The sequence below is a fragment of the Miscanthus floridulus genome, chromosome 17, assembly GCF_019320115.1.
Source record: "Miscanthus floridulus cultivar M001 chromosome 17, ASM1932011v1, whole genome shotgun sequence".
Lineage (NCBI taxonomy): Eukaryota > Viridiplantae > Streptophyta > Magnoliopsida > Poales > Poaceae > Miscanthus > Miscanthus floridulus.
This window is the reverse complement of record NC_089596.1, coordinates 69,816,537-69,837,152: the sequence shown is the minus strand read 5'-3', so window position 1 is coordinate 69,837,152 and position 20,616 is coordinate 69,816,537. Positions and strand designations below refer to the sequence as shown.

At 48.3% G+C, this 20,616-nt stretch overlaps 1 protein-coding gene across 2 annotated transcripts; it reads left to right on the top strand.

The window, feature by feature from the left end:
- Positions 1-796: 796 nt before the first annotated feature.
- On the top strand, positions 797-19,945 carry LOC136516889 (uncharacterized). 2 transcript variants are annotated; one of them, XM_066510383.1, is made up of 15 exons: positions 797-988; positions 1,489-2,109; positions 2,215-2,527; positions 2,752-2,898; positions 2,995-3,083; positions 3,167-3,259; positions 3,786-3,912; positions 4,639-4,703; positions 4,779-4,950; positions 5,879-6,094; positions 6,216-6,263; positions 6,380-6,526; positions 17,878-17,960; positions 19,330-19,445; positions 19,552-19,945. In XM_066510383.1, the coding sequence occupies exons 2-15, from the start codon at positions 1,505-1,507 to the stop codon at positions 19,635-19,637; spliced, it is 2,307 nt and encodes a 768-aa protein (XP_066366480.1). In that variant the 5' UTR covers positions 797-988; positions 1,489-1,504; the 3' UTR covers positions 19,638-19,945. The 2 variants fall into 2 exon arrangements, with proteins under 2 accessions (XP_066366480.1, XP_066366479.1); XM_066510382.1 differs by having other exon boundaries at positions 1,455-2,109.
- The last annotated feature ends 671 nt before the right edge of the window (positions 19,946-20,616 follow it).

Sequence of the window (20,616 nt, the reverse complement as noted above, 5' to 3'; positions counted from 1 at the left end):
ACGTGGCCACTACATGTAAGGCCGGTCCTTCAACTGTGCAACTTGGCACGCCGTGGTGAGAAAAACAAACGATGAGATGGGAAATACTCTCTCCTTCCCATAAAAAGAGTCGCTATGAGATTCGTGCTGGTTAAATTTTCTTAAGTTTGACTAGATTTGTAGAAAATATTAGCAAAAATTTGTATCTCCAAATAAGTTTGTTAGAAAAATATATTCCAAGATCTATCCCATGATGATAATTATATATCATAAATATTAATATTTTGTTCTATATATTTGGTCAAAGCTGAAGATAATTGACTTCTTAGAAAACGAGAATGATTTTTTTATGGGAGGGAGAGAGTAGAGGATAAGGGAGAGTAGAAAAGAAAATAAATAAACAAATAAATAAAATAAGAAATCTACTATATCATGATGAGAATCTGTTTAACAAATATTCTAAGGAAACGACTTCAGCTACATCAATGAAGCTACATGGCAAGGCCCAGTTTAGTTCCCAAAAATTTTGCAAAATTTTTCACATTTCCCGTCACATCGAATCTTTAGACGCATGCATGAAGTATTAAATATAAATAAAAAATAAAACTAATTACACAGTTTAGACGAAATCCATGAGACGAATCTTTTAAGCCTAATTAGACTATAATTGGATGCTATTTGCCAAATAACAACGAAAATACTACAGTGCCCATTTTACCAAAAAAATTTGGAACTAAACTGGCCCCAAATTTCCATACACAAGTACACAAACACGACTTTAAACCCCACAGGAGTGCGTGCAGCCTTTACTTCTCTCCCGTTCATCCCGCGTCCGCTCTCTCTCTCTCTCTCTCTCGTGGGCCGTGGCGTTGAGTCGGCGACCGCCGCCACCCCCGTGCGCGCGCTCTCTCTCTCTCTCTCTCGCGTGGCGACGAGTGGGCAACCGCAGCCCGCCGCCGCCTACGCCAGGTGCCCAGGTCGCCCTTCGGCAGCGACGAGCATCCACCAGGTATATGCCCACCTCTTCTCTTTCCTTCCTGCCGTGTGAAACTGAGCCCACAAACCCTGACTTAAGCTATTTGTCCATTAGTATTTGAACTTGATCTAATTACAAGCTTATGTATGCACTCCTCCATACAAAAAAAATGGAGTATTAGTCCTACTAACTTCACTTTTTTGCAAAAAATATCGGGGGTCCACTCCTAGTAGCGAAGGAATTTCATCAAGATGAAACGGCCCTTGTCGATCCCAGTTATTGAACGATTAATTAGTTTTTTTTTTGTCTAGATATATTTGGGGAATTTAGCATCAGCGATTACTGAGTCTTGGCTACTCTGGGTTCTATATACACACTGAGGTTGTGAGGGTACCAAATTGGAGCCCAGTGAAATGATTAGTTAGTTTTTCCCTGTCATTATATGTAATTAAATTTACACTTTTTGAGTCTTTGCTTGAACCATTTTGGATTACTTCAGATTTGTACATGAGTGTGATCTTCCCATTGTGAAGTCAGAGGCAATCAAGTATGGCTTCAAGGGCAATCATTAGGAGAAGGAAGTATTTCTTGGATCATGTTAACACACCTATCATTTCATCGTCCGCCTTCTCTACCTTCCAACATGGAAGACTCGGTTTGGAGGTTGAGCCAAGAACAGAACAGCGATTTCTCGAGCATAGTTCTGGGGATTCCAAATGTGAGAAGGAGCAACACAGTATGAATTTGATAAAAAAAGATCTACTAGGTCTTGGTAATGGGTTTCGGCAACGTCCAGCTTATGTGATTTCTCTTTCTCATGGTGGAATTGGAAAGAATGAATTTGGGTTGCCTTTGAGCTTGGGAGCTAGATCTTTGCTGCAGTCAGTCCGCACAGCATCAACTACAACTGCAGGGCAGCCTAAGATGGATACAGATGATGAACAGAGTGAGGACCAGAAGCAGAATAAAAAGAAAAAGGAGGCATCCCCAGAAGAATGTGATCAGGCTGTGGAAGGCCTAAGCACTGCAAAAGCTAAGGCTAAAGCTAAGCAGGTACAAGAATCTCTGAAGGTTGACCAATCAGTTATACAGAAGTTTTGGGCGAGAATTCTGGGTGTGGGTCCTGCTCTCCGTGCTGTGGCTTCAATGAGCAGGTCTCAATTCCTTTTCTTTCCTACCTGAATGCATGATTATATAAGATGAATGATTGGTCTGTTTCTTCTGTAACTTATGAAACAATTTTTTGTTTGTTTGTTAAGGGCTGATTGGGCTGCAAAGCTTAAGCATTGGAAGGATGAATTTGTTTCTACACTGCAGCATTACTGGTTAGGGACAAAACTACTCTGGGCAGATGTTAGGATCTCATCAAGATTGCTGGTGAAACTTGCTGGTGGGAAGAGCCTTTCAAGAAGAGAGAGGCAACAGCTGACACGGACAACAGCAGATATCTTCAGGCTGGTCCCGTTTGCTGTGTTCATCATTGTTCCATTCATGGAATTCTTACTGCCAGTCTTCCTCAAGTTGTTTCCAAACATGCTTCCATCAACTTTCCAGGACAAAATGAAAGAAGAGGTATGTTCTTGACTATTTGTAAGTCGCAACTACCTGAAATTATGTTGTTTGTGTCTCCGCAAGTGAAATACTACTGTATGCTTAAGTCACGAACCATATCTAATAAACTATTAATTATTATTTCGATGGATTAGCATACCCTATTGGTGCCATTTGTATGGAAACCACAAGCACTATCATAGTGCAATCTGATTGGCTCACGGGTGCTTCTTTTTCCTGTACAGGAGGCACTAAAAAGGAAATTGAAAGCAAGAATGGAGTATGCAAAATTTTTGCAAGATACCGCAAAAGAAATGGCAAAGGAAGTTCAGACATCTCGTAGCGGAGAAACAAAACAGACAGCTGAAGATCTGGACGAATTTTTGAATAAGGTATAAGTTTCTTTGTGTGCTCTGTTGTCTCTGGAATAGCTATGCATAGTGAACTACTTTCTCTATTATTGACTGGATAATGTGCCTTGAGATCAGGTTAGGAGAGGTGAACGTGTCTCTAATGATGAAATCTTGAATTTCGCAAAGCTATTCAATGATGAACTTACTCTGGATAACATGAGCAGGTTAGATATTCCTTTAGTAACTGTATAAATTCATATTCACAATTACACTAGTGACTAAACAGTTGGTTGGCACTATCCTGCAGACCACGCTTGGTTAATATGTGCAAATATATGGGTATCCGGCCTTTTGGTACAGACCACTACTTGAGGTTCATGCTTCGCAAAAAACTGCAAGAGTAAGTATTTAAATGAAGAGGTTAACTGAATGCTTATGCATTCTTATCTGCATATGCCAATATAACAGAATTGGTTAATTTTGTATATCAAACAGTGATGGGAACTTGTGGTTGATACTATCTTGTAGACAGCTCACCTAATCAATTATCAAAACGGAAAGTTTTGTTTCTAGTTAGTGGGACTACTGATAGAAAATTTATGCATTACTTTCAAGAAAAGACTTTGCAATGGGCAGTGTTTCTGTGGCCATGTAAACTTAGCAGACATTTGGAATCAGCTTCATTTTGTTTATGTTTAACTCTCCATGCCACAGTGTTTTTTTGTTAGTCAAATAGCACTTTAGGTTCAACACCTAGATTTGTTTTCTGTCTATATAAAGAAGTTCATGATTTCTTCTTTCTTCGGTTTAGTTGGTAGTTGTTTTTCTGTCTGTTTTGTTGGTGTTTTTTTAGATTCATCGAGTTTGAACTTAAAATGCTGGTGCGAAATATCTGCTTGTTTTGTTAATATTCCTTATCGTTTCAGCATTAAGAATGATGATAAGCTGATTCAAGCCGAGGGAGTTGAATCTCTCTCTGAAGAAGAGCTCCGGCAAGCCTGCCAGGAACGTGGTCATCTAGGCTTGCTGTCAACTGAAGAGATGCGCCAACAGGTTTGTTGCATTATGATGTGCACATGATCACAGTTATTTGAGCCATCAGTTCTTGTTCCACACTACAAAACACACTTATCTTTTTGAGACAGATTTTCAGCACTTCTCCATTATTGTCCACCATTTAATATACCCTTCATTTAATTGCAACAACACATGCATAGTTAATTATTTCTGATGTACCTAGCCATCCCAGCAACTGTGAATTTGATCCTTTTTAACATGGTCACGCCTTAGCACACTGTGTCAAGAATTGGAATGGTACGATGATATGGAATGACACATGATATGGAATGGAGTGTTATTCACGTTGACTTAGCTCACTGTTTTATCAAAGAATGCATGTTTTCTCTCTTTCTTTTTGTCTAACTTTAAGGACCTCTATAAGCTGCTCAGGGCCATGTTTGCTTCTCTTAGTGGCTGTTTTCTCGTTCTTTTCTCGTCTCTTCTCTCTGTTAAATGAAATGTTATGTTTTAGAGTTTGTTTGCTCCAAAAGGCTATTTGTAAAATATGTCCCAAGTCTGATGTACTGTTGAAGGAAAGTACAACCAGCCCCAGCTTCGACTTTGTGTTAAACACATCTGACTATCTGAGTTGTATTGCTTGGCTTTTGGTTTTTTAACCATAAGTGTAACTCAATGATACTAAAATCTGGTGTATATAGCAGCTGTGTAGAATTTTAGATGCATGATAAACTGTACCAATAAATTTCATTTTGCATCCAGCTCCGAGACTGGTTGGACCTCTCACTTAATCATGCTGTGCCATCTTCACTTCTCATACTTTCAAGGTAAGTTTGGTTGATATTTCCTTCTAGTGTTATTACCACTCGTGCTTGCATTCTTATATTTGGTAATACTTTTAGAGCCTTTACTGTGTCTGGGAGAATGAAGCCTGAGGAGGCTGTTGTAGCAACACTATCTTCTCTACCAGATGAAGTTGTGGATACAGTTGGGACAGTATTGCCATCTGAAGATTCGGTTTCTGAGAGGAGGAGAAAATTAGAATTCCTTGAGATGCAGGAAGAACTTATCAAGGTGATATAGAACTGTAGACTGAAACATGCTCTTTTTCTTAGCTTCCTGTTACCATTATATTTGAGTATGTCTTCTGTGGGAGTAGTGCTGTGTATCTGATAGAGAACTTCCATCCACTGAATGTGCACCTCATAGTTTTGTTATTTAAGTTTCATCCATTTCAGAAAGACACATTTATCTTAAGTAGTTAAGCCATAGATTAGTATTTTCTAACAACCCAACTTTATATGCACCCTGGATATTCTGATATTTTGAAATGCCAACTTCATATACTGGTGTTTTGCTGTGACCTTGCTGAATCACATGCTTGAATTTCTTAGGATTTCCTGTTTGTATTTTATCATGTGACAAAGTTACAAAGGTAGATTTCAATAGACTGATATTGGGCCCAATCCCTTCTGATTGGCAAATGAACTAAAGCTTATTTGAAGGGATTGGGCCTAATCCCACTATATCCAAACAAGCCATTAATATGCCTCAGTGGCTCAGTCCATGGTTTATGCTATTTCACGGGTCAAGTGGAACTTGTTCATTAGAAGAACTAATTTGAAAACGTTTTTATAATAGAACTCAGTTTTGATGTCTCAGTGTATGGTTTATACATTCCTTGCTCTCGATCTATTAAGCTCACCTAAGCTCCTTTGAGATTCATATTAGATTTAATGTAGAGTGTTCTTATCTTTTCTCAATAAAATGGCCGAAGGCTTGTTCAGACAAACAATTCCACGTGTGGATTGGAGCGGGGGGGTGGGGGGGGGGGGGGGGGGGGGGGGGGGGGTTGTCTGAGCAAGCCCTGAATGGGATCTGTTAATGCAGCTTGCTTAAAAAAAATCTAGGATACGAATCCATATTTGTTTATCGTTATATAATCATTTTTATTATGTTGCAAATCTGTGCTGTTGATGTTCTGCGTATAAAAACCATTCAGGAGGAAGAGAAAAAGAAAGAGAAAGAAGAAAAGGCAAAACAAAAGAAAGAAGAGGAGGCAAAGATGAAAGAACCAGACACTGCTGAAGAAGATTTAGCTTTGAAGGAAATGGCTGATGCTACTGCTAGGGAAGAAGAACTGAGAAAAGCAAAAGAACATGACAAGGAAAAGCTCTGTAATATCAGCCGTGCATTGGCTGTGCTCGCATCTGCCTCTGTATGATCCTAGTCTATGCGTATTCTTTTATTAGTAAATGTACATATGGACACTAATAGCACCATTGTTCTAGAACAATTGTCTGTCTGATCTTTTTCCAACTTCCATCTCTACATTGCAGTCTGTTAGCAAGGAGCGTCAAGAGTTCCTGAGCCTTGTCAATAAAGAGGTATAGTATGAATTGTGATTAAAGCAACAATTATTCATGCATTCACCTTTCAGTTATAACAAATAATGCATCATGGAGATTTAATAGGATTTAGCTGTCCAAATGTCCCAATGCAGATAGAGCTATATAACTCCATGCTCGAAAAAGAGGGTACTGAAGGTGAAGAAGAAGCTAAAAAAGCATATATAGCTGCTAGGGAAGAGCCAGACCATGATGCTGAGGTCGCTGCAGAAGAAAAGGTCTCGTCAGCGCTGATTGAGAAGGTAAGAAATCCTCTTAATGCGTGTTATAGCCATAGTTAAAATTTACAAATATCACCTTTGATGTGTTTTCAGAGGTAAGTGTTTTTGGATATTTCCCTTAAAAACTATAAATAGATGTCTGAAAAGTTTAGAGATAAGACTGCAAACTTTTGCTTGACTTACAGACAGTTCTACCAATAGTCCAATATCAAATGATTGTAACTTTGGCCTATTATTGATGATACTTAACAGTTACTACCCTTTGTTTTTAAATTTCAAGGATGTCGAATGTCTGTGCATCTTAAAAAGCCTGATAAAAAATTCCTAATAGAGCTGTTGTATTTTTTTGAATCTTTAGTTGGTAGCTACTTAGAGATAATAATCATATCAAATGGGTCTAGTTGGTAAGGATACCAAACTCGCTGGCTGTGTCGACATTCTAGAATGCTACAAAAAGAAACATGCACCACTTGATTCTGGTGATGTGAGCCAATTAATTTATACTGGAAGAGGTATATAATAACATAAACGGTTCAAAAATGAATCCACTTCACATAAATTTATACTCTAGTGTAGTTATCTTTTTTTTAGAAAGGACGGCAAAAGCTTTGCCGCTATTTTTATTAGACGATGAAAAAGAAAAACAAATGCTGGCTATTAGACATGTATTGTAGACATGTATAGTCCTGTATACGTTGTATCTGGACATGATGTAATCCAAGCCCCATTGGGCTATATATATGAAAGGTCACCCCCCTAAGAGGGTGTGGTGTTTCCTACATTTCTCTACATGGTATCATTCACAATCAGACCCTAGCATTCTGCTTCCGCCCCTTTCTTCCCTTGCACGCGCGATCAGCGCGCGACTCCTCGCGATCGCGCCTCCCCCTCGGCTCGCGACTCCTCGCGACCGCGCCTCACGAGCCCCTCCGCGGGGAAGACACGCCCGTCCACCCTTCCCGGCGGTGCTCCTTCACCCCTCCTCCCTCCCGATGGCCACCAGCACCACACCTCCCACCGAAGACGGCACCATGCCAGCAGTCGACGCTAGCACCCTGCCAGCCATCGGCGCCGGCACCGTGGGTGCCGCCGGCGCCGGCCTTGCAGCCCTGCCGCCGCTGATCGTGGCTCATCCCTACGCCACGGTCAACGTCAAGTCCCACGTCCCGATCACGTTGGAGCTCACCTCCAACTACTTGAAGTGGGCGTTCTTCTTCAAGTCGCTGTGCGGGAAATTCGGGCTTCGCTCGCACATCGACAGCACCGCTCCTCAACCTAATGACCCGCAGTGGGACGCTGCGGAGTGCCGCGTTCGCGGCTGGCTCTTTGGCTTCGTCGACGACTCCGTCCTCGACCTCGCCATGGAGGACGCTGATCCCACCGCCCGCGATCTGTGGGTGGCCATCGAGGGGATCTTCCGCGCCAACAGGGAGCCACGTGCCATCTTCCTCCTCAACGAGTTCCACTCCATGGTACAAGGCGACTCCACCATCTCCGCCTACTGCCAGCGCCTCAAGATCAAGGCCGCCGCCCTCCGTGACGTCGGCCACCCTGTGGAGGATTCGCAGCTCGTCCTCGCTCTCCTGCGTGGCCTCAACCCTCGCTTCTCCAACACCGCCGATGACATTGCCAACTTCGCCGTTCTTCCCACTTCGCCAGAGCCCACGACATGCTGGTTCTCAAGGAACTTCGCTTCGCCAACGACGTGAAGACCGTCGTCAACACCGCTCTCCTCGCTGCAGCCGGGTCTGGCTGCACCAGCCCGGGCGGGTGCTGCTCCACCACCGCTGGGGCCACCTCTGGTGGCTCCTACAAGCCCCACATCAGCGGCTACGACAGCGGCAACAGGACGGCGGCGGCGGGAAAGGCAAGGGCAAGGGCAAGAGCGGTCCGGGTGGCGGTCAGCCCCGCGGCGGTGCTGCTGGCGCCCCTCAGCAGGTCGGCCAGTACAGGCCCATTGGTCCTTGGATCTGCTACAACCCGTGGGCTCCGCAGGGCCCTCCTCTGGCAAAGCAGGGCCCAGCGGCTGGCGCCCAGGTGTCCTCGGCGCGCCCCCTCAGGCCCACACGGCGTTCGCGCCCGTGCAGCCTCCGACGACCTTCGCACCGCTTCAGTTCTCCCAGCCGGCTCCTATGTGGAGCCAGGCTGGCCTCGTCGCCGCGCTCAACCAGATGCATCTCCAGGACCAGCAGCCCTGGGTGATGGATTCCGGTGCTTCCTCTCACGAGCTCTTCGGATGGTATACTTCTTTCCCGCCATCCTTCTCATTTCTCCATTACTGTTGGCAATGGTCACACACTTCCTATTTCCTGTCGTGGCGAGTCTATCCTTCACACACCAGTGTCCGATTTTCCACTTCATAATGTTCTAGTTGTTCCATCCCTAGTGCACAACTTACTCTCAGTTCGTCAGTTCACTAGAGATTACAACTATTCTATCGAATTTGACGCTCTTGGTTTTTCTGTCAAGGATATCCAGACCCGGCGCGTGATGCTTCGCTGCAATAGTGCCGGCGATCTTTACACCATTCCCACTACACCTCCCGCTCCACACGCCAGCATCGCCATCTCCACCGACCTCTGGCATCACCGTCTTGGTCATCCCAGCTCCGCCACAATAGATATTCTTCGCCATAGTGCGGCCATCAGTTGTAATAAAGTAGCGCATACGCTATGTCATTCATGTCAGCTTGGCAAACATGTGCGGCTTCCTTTTTCAAATTCCAGTTCATTTAGCACTATGCCTTTTGAACTCATTCATTGTGATGTGTGGACATCTCCTGTTGCCAGTATTTCAGGCTTTCAATATTACCTCGTTTTACTTGATGATTTTACTCATTTTTGTTGGACTTTTCCCCTCGTTCGCAAATCTGAGGTTCTAGCCCATATCACAAATTTTTGCAACTATGTCTCCACACAATTCAGCCTCGCCATCAAAGCCATCCAGGTCGATAACGGCACTGAATTCGTAAACAATACCCTCGAGACTTTTTTTGCCTCTCGTGGTATTCATTTACGCCTTTCGTGTCCATATACTTCCCCACAAAATGGCAAGGCCGAACGCATCCTTCGCACACTGAACAACATTAGCCGCGCCATGCTCATTCATGCGCAGCTGCCCGTACCCTATTGGGCTGAGGCGCTCGCTATAGCGACATACTTGCTGAATCGGCGCCCATGTTCCGCCGTTCGCAATGCCATCCCCTATGCTCTACTCTACAACAAGACACCCGATTACTCTCATCTTCGAGTTTTTGGGTGCCTCTGCTATCCCAACATGACCGCCACGACTCGCCACAAGCTCGCCCCTCGGTCCACAGCTTGTGTATTCCTTGGCTATCCCTCCTCCCACAAGGGGTACCGCTGTCTCAATCTCTCAACGCGGCGCATCATCATCTCACGTCACGTTGTGTTTGACGAGACTTGTTTTCCCTTCGGGCTTTACCCTTCCGGGTCCTCGCCGAGTGACCTGGATTTCTTGCTTGTAGGTACTGTTCCGGCATGCCTCCCCGCGGCCGTTCCGTCTCATGTCGACGTCGCGCGACCCCGCTCTTCTCAGGCGTTCCTGGAGGAGCTGCAGGACGACCCTGCTGTCCTCTTCCGCGGCTCTATGGTGGCTGCCGTTCCACCACCACTTGCAGCCGCCCCCGCTCCACCGGCCCGGGACTTCCACCTGACGTACAGCCGATGTCCCTGGGCCTCTACGACAGCACCAGCAGCCGCGCAGGCTGCTCGGGCACCTGCGCCGGCACCAGCTCCAGAGCAGCCTGCACCACCGCCTGCCACCGTGTAGCTTGCACCCCCACCGCCCGTGCCCGTGCAGCCTGCTCCGGCGCCGGTCGTGCCGGCCCCTGCACCAGCACCTGCGCCACCGGCCTCCCGGATGGTCACCCGATCACAGACTGGAACTCTTCGCCCGGTCCAGCGCTTCGGTTTCTCCGCCACTCACTCCGTCGTCTCGCTAGTACCGGCGAACTACAGGAGCGCCTTGGCCGACCCTCAGTGGAGGGCTGCCATGGCCGAGGAGTACAAGGCGCTCGTTGATAACGGGACTTGGCGCCTCGTCCCTCATCCCCCCAGCGCCAACATTGTGACGGGCAAGTGGATTTTCAAACACAAATTCCACTCGGACGGTTCCCTTGCCCGCCAAAAGGCACGCTGGGTAGTTCACAGCTTCTCCCAGCGCCACGGCGTCGACTACGACGAGACGTTCAGCCCCGTCATCAAGCTGGCCACGATCCGCGTCGTCCTACGCTCCTGGCCAATCCAACAGCTTGACGTGAAGAATGCCTTCCTCCACGGTCATCTGGCGGAGACCGTGTACTGCCAACAGCCTCCTGGCTTCGTTGACCCTACTCACCTTGACGATGTTTATCTTCTGCGGCGCTCTTTGTATGGCCTGAAAGAGGCTCCTCGGGCCTGGTACCAGCGGTTCGCCGCCTACCTCAGGCTCCTCAGCTTCGTCGCCTTCGTCTTCGACACGTCCCTCTTTGAGCTCAAAGAAGGGGACGCCACCGCCTACCTGCTCCTGAACGTCAACGACATCATCCTTACAACTTCTTTGACTGCCCTCCTACAGTGCATCATGGTGCGTCTCCACTCCGAGTTCGCCATGACGGACCTCGGCGACTTGCACCACTTCCTCGGCATCGCCGTCACGCGCTCGCCACAAGGGCTCTTCCTCTCCCAGCGCCAGTATGCTGTGGACCTTCTACAGCGGACGGGCATGGTCGAGTGTCACTCTACCTCCACACCAATTGACACTCGAGCCAAGCTCTCCGCCACCGACGGCGCTCCGGTCGCCGATCCTTCACAGTATCGGAGTCTCGCCGGCGCCCTACAGTACCTGACGCTCACTCGTCTCGAGCTTGCCTACGCGGTCCAGCAGGTGTGCCTCTACATGCATGATCCCCGTGAGCCTCATCTCGCGTTGATCAAGCGCATCCTCTGCTACGTGAAGGGCACTTTGTCCACCGGCATCCACCTCAGCTCCGGGCCGGTTGACTCCCTCACCGCGTACTCTGACGCGGACTGGGCGGGCTGTCCAGACTCCAGGCGCTCTACGTTCGGCTACCGCGTCTTCCTCGGCGACAATCTGGTCCCTTGGTCATCCAAGCGCCAGACGATGGTGTCCCGTTCCAGTGCTGAGGTTGAGTACCGCGCGGTTACGCATGCCGTCGCCGAGTGTTGTTGGCTTCGTCAGCTTCTTTAGGAGCTCCATGCACCTATTGCTTCTGCGACCGTCGTGTATTGCGACAATGTTAGCGCTGTCTATATGACTGCTAATCCTTGTAGTTAATAAGCCCTGCTTCCTAAGCACTTCCTAGATAACTATGCTAGTTAATTACAGTCATTAAAGACCTTGGGCAGCCCAAGAGGTGTGTACGGCTGCCAAGGCACCTATCTGTTTAGCTATGCTCTAGTGAGCTGTTTGTAATAAATGCAATGTCTATCTCTATATATAATCAAGGAGACGGCCTGGGGCGTGTTGTCTCTGGCTAATCAAGTCTGTGTTACCTCGAACATTTGGTATCAGAGCGCCAGGTTAGACACCAAAGAGCCACGAGGCCAACTTCTCACCTCCTCCACCCCATGTCGACCTCTGCTGAGCGCGCTGCCAGGCTCAAAGCCAAGGGAACCGGCGATGGAGAGCTGGGCGACCCCTCCAGCCGGGCCGCGCGCTTGAAGGCTGCAGAGGAAGCAGCAGCGCTGGCAGTCCAGGCAGCAAAGCAGGCGGCGGCTGCTGCAGAGGCGGCAGCAAGGACGGCGCAGGAGCTACGGGCCGAAATTGCTGCTGAGAAGGGAGAAGAAGAGGATGCAGAGGAGGAGGAAGAGGAGGCGGAGAGCAGGAATCGGGGGCTGCGGACTCCGTCGCGAGACAGGAGGCGCTCGCAGTCACCACTGCGGGACCGGAGGCGCGACCGCGGTCGCTACGAATCACCGCAAGGCAGAGTGGTGTACCGCGACTCCGGTAGCAGCACGTCGTGGCCGATGCTGGACAAGACAAACTACTATGAGTGGAGTCAGACCATGAAGCTGAGGATGCAGGCGCGCGATCTCTGGGACGCCATCGAGGGCGGCCCTGTCCAGTTTCACGATGACAGGCACGCACTGGAGGTGATTGTCGGGGCCATGCCCAAGGAGATGGGCATCCCACTCCTCGACAAGGCTACGGCGAAAGAGGCGTGGGACGCCATCGCTGCGACTCGCATCGGCGTGGACCGGGTCCGTCGAGCAACGCTGCAGCGCCTACGCCGCGATTGGGAGAACATCGGCGTCAACCTCGGTGAGCAAGTGGAGGATTTCGCCCTGCGTCTGTCAACTCTGCACCAGCAACTTGTCATTCATGGTGACAAGGACATCACTGAAGAGCGAGTGGTGGAGAAGTTTCTGCGCACGGTGCCGGCCAAGTACGCGCAGATTGTTGTCGCCATTGAGCAGTTCCTCGACTTCGAGGCGCTCACTCTCGAGGAGGTGACTGGAAGGCTCAAGGCGGTGGATAATCGCGAGGAACAAGCGCTGACCGAGCCGGTGGCCATCAACGGCAAGCTGCTGTACACCGAGGAGCAGTGGAGAGCGCGCTGGAGGAAGGAGAAGAAGGGAGATGATGCCGGTGGTTCTGGTTTCAGGAACCAGCGCGGTGGTGATGGACGTAGCCGCGGTGGTGGACGAGGATGAGGCAGAGGCGGTGGACGTGGTGGCGGACGAGGAGATGGCAATGTTGCTGGCCGCGTCGGCCCCAACACCTGCCTCAACTGCAACCAGGAGGGCCACTGGGCACGTGAGTGTCCCCAGCCGCGACGTGAAGGTGCAGAGCGCGGCGGTAGAGGTGGAAACCGTGCTGGCCGCGACGGTGGCAGCCGTGGTGGAGGCCGTGGCGGCGGAAATCAGGCTGGGCAGCGTGACGGGAACCAAGGAAGGCATGAGGCGCGTGCCCAGTACGCCGAGTGCGATGAAGATGGCGCTCTGTTTCTGGCACATGGCTTCATCAGCCTAGAACAGAGCACGCCGGCGCACAGCTACATGGCGCAGCACGTTGAACTTTTCCAGCCACGTGCTCGCGCCTATCTCGGCGTGCACGAAGAAGAGGTGGACAGCGGCTGGTACCTGGACTCCGGCGCGACGCATCACACGACCGGGCGCCAAGAGTTCTTTGCTGATCTGAACACTGGCGTTCGAGGAACGGTCAGGTTCGGGGACGCGTCGAAGGTAGAGATCAAGGGCGTCGGGTCTATTGTTTTCCAAGCCAAGACCGGTGAGCAGAGGGTCCTTCATGGCGTCTACTTCATTCCGACGCTGAAGAACTCTATCCTAAGTCTGGGTCAGCTTGATGAAGGAGGGTCCAAGGTTGAGATTGACGATGGCGTGCTTCGCATTTGGGATAAGAGCCGCCGTCTGCTCGCCAAGGTACACAGAGGGAAGAATAGATTGTATATTCTGCATCTTGAGGCTGCACAACCTCTCTGTCTCGCGGCGCGCAAGGATGATGAGGCGTGGCAGTGGCACGAGCGTTTCGGCCATCTGCACTTCGACGCACTCCGGCGACTCAGCAAGGAGGAGATGGCGCGCGGGATGCCGGTGGTCGACCATGTTGAGCAGGTGTGTGACACCTGCGTTACCACCAAGCAGAGGCGGCGTTCCTTTCCGGCTGCAGCAGCATACCGTGCCCAGAATCAGCTTGAGCTGGTGCACGGTGACCTGTGCGGTCCGGTCACGCCAGCGACACCGGCGGGCAACCGCTATATCTTGCTGCTCGTCGATGACGCTACCCGTTTTATGTGGGCTGTGCTGCTGCCATCCAAGGACGCAGCAGCAGAAGCAATTAAGAAGGTCAAGGTGGCAGCAGAGGTGGAAAGCGGGCACAATTTGAAGGTCCTGCGCACCGACAATGGCGGCGAATTCACCGTCGCGGAGTTTGTTGCATACTGCGCTGATGAAGGTATTAAACGGCATTTCAGTGCCCCTTATTCACCGCAACAGAACGGTGTTGTTGAGCGCAGGAACCAAACAGTGGTGGCCATGGCACGAGCTTTGCTCAAGCAACGCCGGATGCCCTCTCGGTTTTGGGGGGAGGCTGTGATGACGGCTGTGCACATTTTGAATCGATCCCCGACGAAGGCGCTGAAGAATGCCACTCCTTATGAGGCGTGGCACGGCCGGGCACCAACAGTCGGCCATCTCAAGGTCTTTGGCTGTGTGGCCTATACCCGGCGGCTTACTCAGCTTCGTAAGCTTGATGGCCGCGGCGAGGCTGGCGTGTTTATCGGTTATGCGGAAGGGGCCAAGGCATACCGTATCTATGATCCAGTGTCCCAGCGCGTGCGTGTCAGCCGCGATGTGGTGTTCGACGAAGGCCGCGGCTGGGACTGGGCATCACCGGCAGCAGGCACATCAGAAGCAGCGGGCAGTGAGTTTACTGTTGAATTCCCATGGGCGGAGGAACTCCCTGAAGCAGGAAGTTCAGCGTCGCCTTCACTATCTCCTCCGCCACATCCTGCATTGCCTGGTTTCTCTCCGGTGAATGCAGGAGAGTCTGCAGCGGAAGCAGAGGAGCCCGCAGCGGAGGCAGAGGCGCCTGCGTCGCCCAGAACACCTACACCAGCTCCAGTAAGTCCTCAGGTTGAGCATGTGACCCCCCTGGAGGATGATGATGAAAGGGTGGATGCCTACCACGACGATGAAGAACTCCGCTATCGGAAGATTCATGACATTATTGGTGATCAGCCAACCCCTCCGCCGGCGCAGCGGCTGTTTGCAGAACTGAATCTCACCCATTATGGTGAGCCTACAAGCTATGAAGAAGCCAAAGATGATCCAGATTGGCAAGCAGCGATGAAGGAGGAGCTGAGATCAGTAGAGCGGAATGGGACTTGGGAACTTGTTTCTCCTCGTCCTGGTCACCGTCCAATTTCACTGAAATGGGTGTTTAAGCTGAAGAAGGATGAACATGGAGCTGTAATTAGGCACAAGGCAAGACTTGTGGCCCGTGGTTTTGTGCAGCAGGAAGGAGTTGATTATGAAGATGCTTTTGCACCGGTTGCAAGGATGGAATCAGTGCGTGTTTTGCTGGCCCTAGCAGCACAAGAAGGATGGGCAGTACATCACATGGATGTAAAGTCTGCATTTTTGAATGGAGAACTCCAGGAGGAGGTTTATGTTACACAGCCTCCAGGTTTTGTAGTATCAGGAGAGGAGAAGAAAGTGTACAGGCTGCACAAGGCTCTGTATGGCCTAAGACAGGCTCCTCGGGCATGGAATGCCAAGCTTGACTTGACTCTCAAGCAGATGGGTTTTGAACAGAATGTGTATGAAGCTGCTATGTACAGGAAGGGATCAGGTGATTCCCTACTGGTAATTGGAGTCTATGTTGATGATTTGATCATCACAGGAGTTAATCAGCGAAAGATTGAAGCTTTCAAGGCAAAGATGAAGCAAACTTTTGAAATGAGTGATTTGGGTCTTCTGTCTTTCTATCTGGGAGTTGAGGTAAGGCAATCAGAGGGGAGCATCACTCTGAAGCAAACCCATTATGCTAAGAAGATACTTGAGCTTGGTGGTATGGCAGGTTGTAATCCAACCACCACACCCATGGAAGAAAGGCTGAAGTTAAGCAAGGAAAGCACAACAAAGGAAGTAAATCCAACTCAGTACAGAAGACTGGTTGGCAGTTTGAGATACCTAGTGCACACAAGACCAGATTTGGCTTTTGCTGTAGGGTATGTTAGCAGATTTCTGGAGAAGCCAACAACTGAACATCTTCAGGCTGTGAAGAGGATTTTGAGATACCTGGCTGGTACTCTAGATCATGGGCTCTGCTACACCAGAACAACAGGCAAAGCAAGGTCTGTGGGTTACAGTGATTCAGATTTGGCTGGAGATGTTGATTCAAGCAAAAGCACAACTGGATGTTTGTTCTTCCTTGGAACCAGCCTGGTCAGCTGGCAGTCTGTCAAATAGAGAGTTGTTGCTCTGTCTAGCTGTGAGGCTGAATATGTGGCGATGACAACAGCTGCAACCCAAGCTTTGTGGGTGTCAAGACTGTTTGCAGATTTGTTGGGAAGAAAAGTTGAAGTGGTGGAACTCAGAGTAGACAATAAGTCTGCTCTGGCTTTGGCAAAGAATCCTGTTTTCCATGACAGGAGCAAGCATATTAGAATCAAGCATCATTTCATCAGAGATTGTGTGGAGGAAGGTAGCATCAAGACAGAGTTCATTCCCACTGCAGATCAGCTCGCTGATATACTGACTAAAGCCTTGGGCAAAACCAAGCTAGAAGAGATGAGGAGCAGGATTGGGATCAAGGAGATCAAGATTAGTTGAAGCAGGTCTTAGGGGGAGAAATGTAGTTAATAAGCCCTGCTTCCTAAGCACTTCCTAGATAACTATGCTAGTTAATTACAGTCATTAAAGACCTTGGGCAGCCCAAGAGGTGTGTACGGCTGCCAAGGCACCTATCTGTTTAGCTATGCTCTAGTGAGCTGTTTGTAATCAATGCAATGTCTATCTCTATATATAATCAAGGAGACGGCCTGGGGCGTGTTGTCTCTGGCTAATCAAGTCTGTGTTACCTCCAACAATCCTGTCCACCATCGTCGCACGAAGCACATCGAGGCCGACATTCACTTCGTCCGCGACAAGGTTGCCTTGGGACAGGTTCGAGTGCTCCATGTCCCCACGACACATCAGTTCGCAGACATCATGACCAAAGGCTTACCTGTACAACTGTTCACTGACTTTAGGTCCAGTCTTTGCGTCCGAGATCCTCCCGCTGCGACTGCGGACGGGTATTAGACATGTATTGTAGACATGTATAGTCCTGTATACGTTGTATCTGGACATGATGTAATCCAAGCCCCATTGGGCCATATATATGAAAGGTCACCCCCCCTAAGAGGGTGTGTGGTGTTTCCCTACATTGATCTCTCTACACCGGCCCTGATTTTTGAGTGGAAACCGGGCCCAAAAAGAAAAACAAGTGCCGGCACATAAATAAATTTATACTCTAGTGTAGTTATCGATGGTACTACTATTTGCATATTCTCCATATACTGCCGTCATCTTCATGCTTGTGGAAAATCCTGGACATGCATCAACTAAGATTTAAGTTGGTCATTTACTCTGTCTTTTTGTAGGTTTTATAACTTAATCTATTTGCTCACTTAAAATAAGCCTATAACAAACTAAAGTGGAGGGAGTATGAGTATCTAATCTCACTAGCAAAGCTAAAGCCTTAAAGGATATCTAGTTTCATAAATGATTTCTGCATTTAACCCTCACAAGGAGGAGGCGCAAACTACCAGTGGTATTGGTTATTTATGATTAAGAGATTGGTTATTCACTTGCACATATGTTTTACACTTTTACTGCATTCAGGTTGATGCTATGCTTCAAGAATTAGAAAAGGAGATTGATGATGTGGATGCACAAATTGGAAACCGTTGGCAACTTCTTGATAGGTATGGTGCTTCTATGTTGAAAGTTGTTTAATGTTGCATAATAGTCAGCCAGTCCATTTTTTAGCTCTTAAGTACCCACTTATCTGGATTCGCAATATTGTTTTGTACATTTTTCAGTTGCAGTTGGTTGTTACCCTGTTGCCCCTTAGCAGCACATTTGTTTGGCCACCTGTTTCTGTAATTTACCCGACTATCTCCATTGAATCAATATTCCTGTTTGGTCCATGTGGAAGTCACCGTCATAGCTGTGTTGTTTCATATTGCTGAAGCCTGAATAAGATATGCGAGACATTGTTTACCAAGCAGAACTGCAATTTAGGGTTGGGTAAAAAAATGAAATCAAACGATCGAGACTTTGGGTTATGGTTCTTAGATCGGTTCCTGCCTTTAGGGAACTGAATTTTTTCATAGATCTCAGTCTGATTGCTTGGTTACCTGAATGGCCATTTGACCCATCCCACCCCAGCACTGTACCCTAGTCCCCACTATTAAATCCCCACTCCGGCTCCCAGTCCCAGAATACTAGTCCTAGCCACTAATACCCCAAGTGCGCACAACCAGCAGCACCAAGGCGCCAAGCGTGGCATGTGAACCATACAACATAGCTGGCCGATGGTCCGTGCGGTGCACATGGCTCCACCTCTGGCCCACGATACACGTGGCTTTGTGCTGCTTCCTCCATACACAGTTCTCTTCTGCTCCCCCCATAGCCATGCCCCAAAGGATATACGAAAGGGAGATTGGGAGATGATTTGTTGATTGGATGGAAGAAAAGGGGTAAATGAGGCTGGAATGGGGGTTAGTGTTGATTTGGGATGAGAGAGTGAACTTGATCCGTTCGGCTGACCTTAAAAGCCGGCTTGTTCGGCTTGTTTTTTCAGCCGGAACAGTGTTTTTTTTCTCACCACAATTCAGCTGGAATAGTATTTTGGCTTGTTTTTTCAGCCAAATTCAGCCAAGCGAATGGGGCCAAGGCGAGGCTAGGATGGGGTTTGGTGTTGATTGGATGAACAAGTGCTCCTGTTTTCCTCGGTGCTCTTGGGGAAGAAGTGCTCATGCTTTGTGCTGATGTACCTACAAGTGCTGAGTTCGGTCAGCTTCAGTCTTAACAGGATACCTGACCGTTCCCTGTTTTCCTGGCAAACACCTCGGTTCTCATTTTGCAAAGGCCTTTTAAAAAACTGAATTACCGGAACCAAGTTGCCAGTTGGGATCCTACACCCAGCCTACTGTCAGTCCCAATAATAAACTTATGCCTATGAGTGCTTCTCCTGTACGAGGTGGAAACCTTGGTGTTTACACGTTTTGACCAAAATCATCTTGCACATGTGTCATCGGCATGTTGATCTAATTCGCCGTTCATGTGCAGGGACCTCGATGGTAAGGTGACTCCCGAGGAGGTGGCCGCCGCCGCAGCCTATCTGAAGGACACCATCGGGAAGGAAGGCGTGCAAGAGCTCATCAGCAACCTTTCGAAGGACAAAGGTCCGTTCACACCCCTGACACCTGTACACTCTGTTCACTCTAGCTTTGTAGCAAATGCCCGATTTTCTCATTGTGTTCTGTCTTTTATTTATTTGTGTGCGTACAGAAGGAAAGATCCTCGTGGAAGATATTGTGAGGCTAGCATCGCAAACAGAGGAACACAACGATGAGGAAGAGGAAGCACGGCAGTAAGCGGAAACAGCCCGAGTATCTAGATGGGTGGACTACAATTTTTGGAACAAAACTATGAACATCTCGGTTACTCATGGCTGTACCTTGTTAATCAAAAGGCAGTACAGCCGTTTTTGGTGCCCCTAGGCAGAGTTGTGGTTCGGCAGGTTGTTCGCATCCGAAATTTTGGCTGGTTGCTGTGGAAGTGGAAATACAGTTCGGTTGGTCTTAAGCTACCCTCAATTCTGAAAATATTTAGTCTTGTCTTGAATCTTAAAATAGCTGGTGTCTAATGGACATGGATTAGAATGTTTGTGTTTATTAGTGTGTTATAGTTTTAATCCCTTTGGTACATATGAAATCTTTCTATGCCGTTAGTTCGTCTATAACGTGACGTGGGACAGTCAAACATGTCACTCACACCAGTAGCGCAGTCTAGTGTACGAAGACACGAAGCACCGATGAAAGGATGTAATTTTAGATTTAGTCAGAGTAAAAGTAACTAACTTAAATTTGATTGAGTTTATAAATAATTTATTTAATAACATTTAAGTCTACAAATAGATACATTTTATGAAAAATATAAAAATACTTATTTAGTGTGATAAGTATTAATATTTTTAAATAAAATGACTCAGCACTCTCCTAAGCCACTTGCTTTTTTTTTGAGCAAATCCTAGGTCACTTGCGATTGAGCTAAACTATTCCAAAGATGAAGGCTTGAAAGGCCCATGTTGAATTTCTTGCCGAACAAAAGCCCAATGGTCCTGGCCCGCCAGGATGTTAGGGTTAGGATTTAGGTCCCTCCAAAAACCACAAAGCCGCCGCTTTGCCTGTCCCTCGTCCAGTCGCCGCAGTCGGCGGCGGCGGTCCTCGAGCTCGGCCACAGTACGGTAATCCCCAATCCTGCTGGAAAATTGGATCCGTAGTCTCAGAAAGATTGAATCCAGTCTCTGTTTCTGGTGCACCTTTCCGTTTTAATCATTCATCGGTTTTTTGC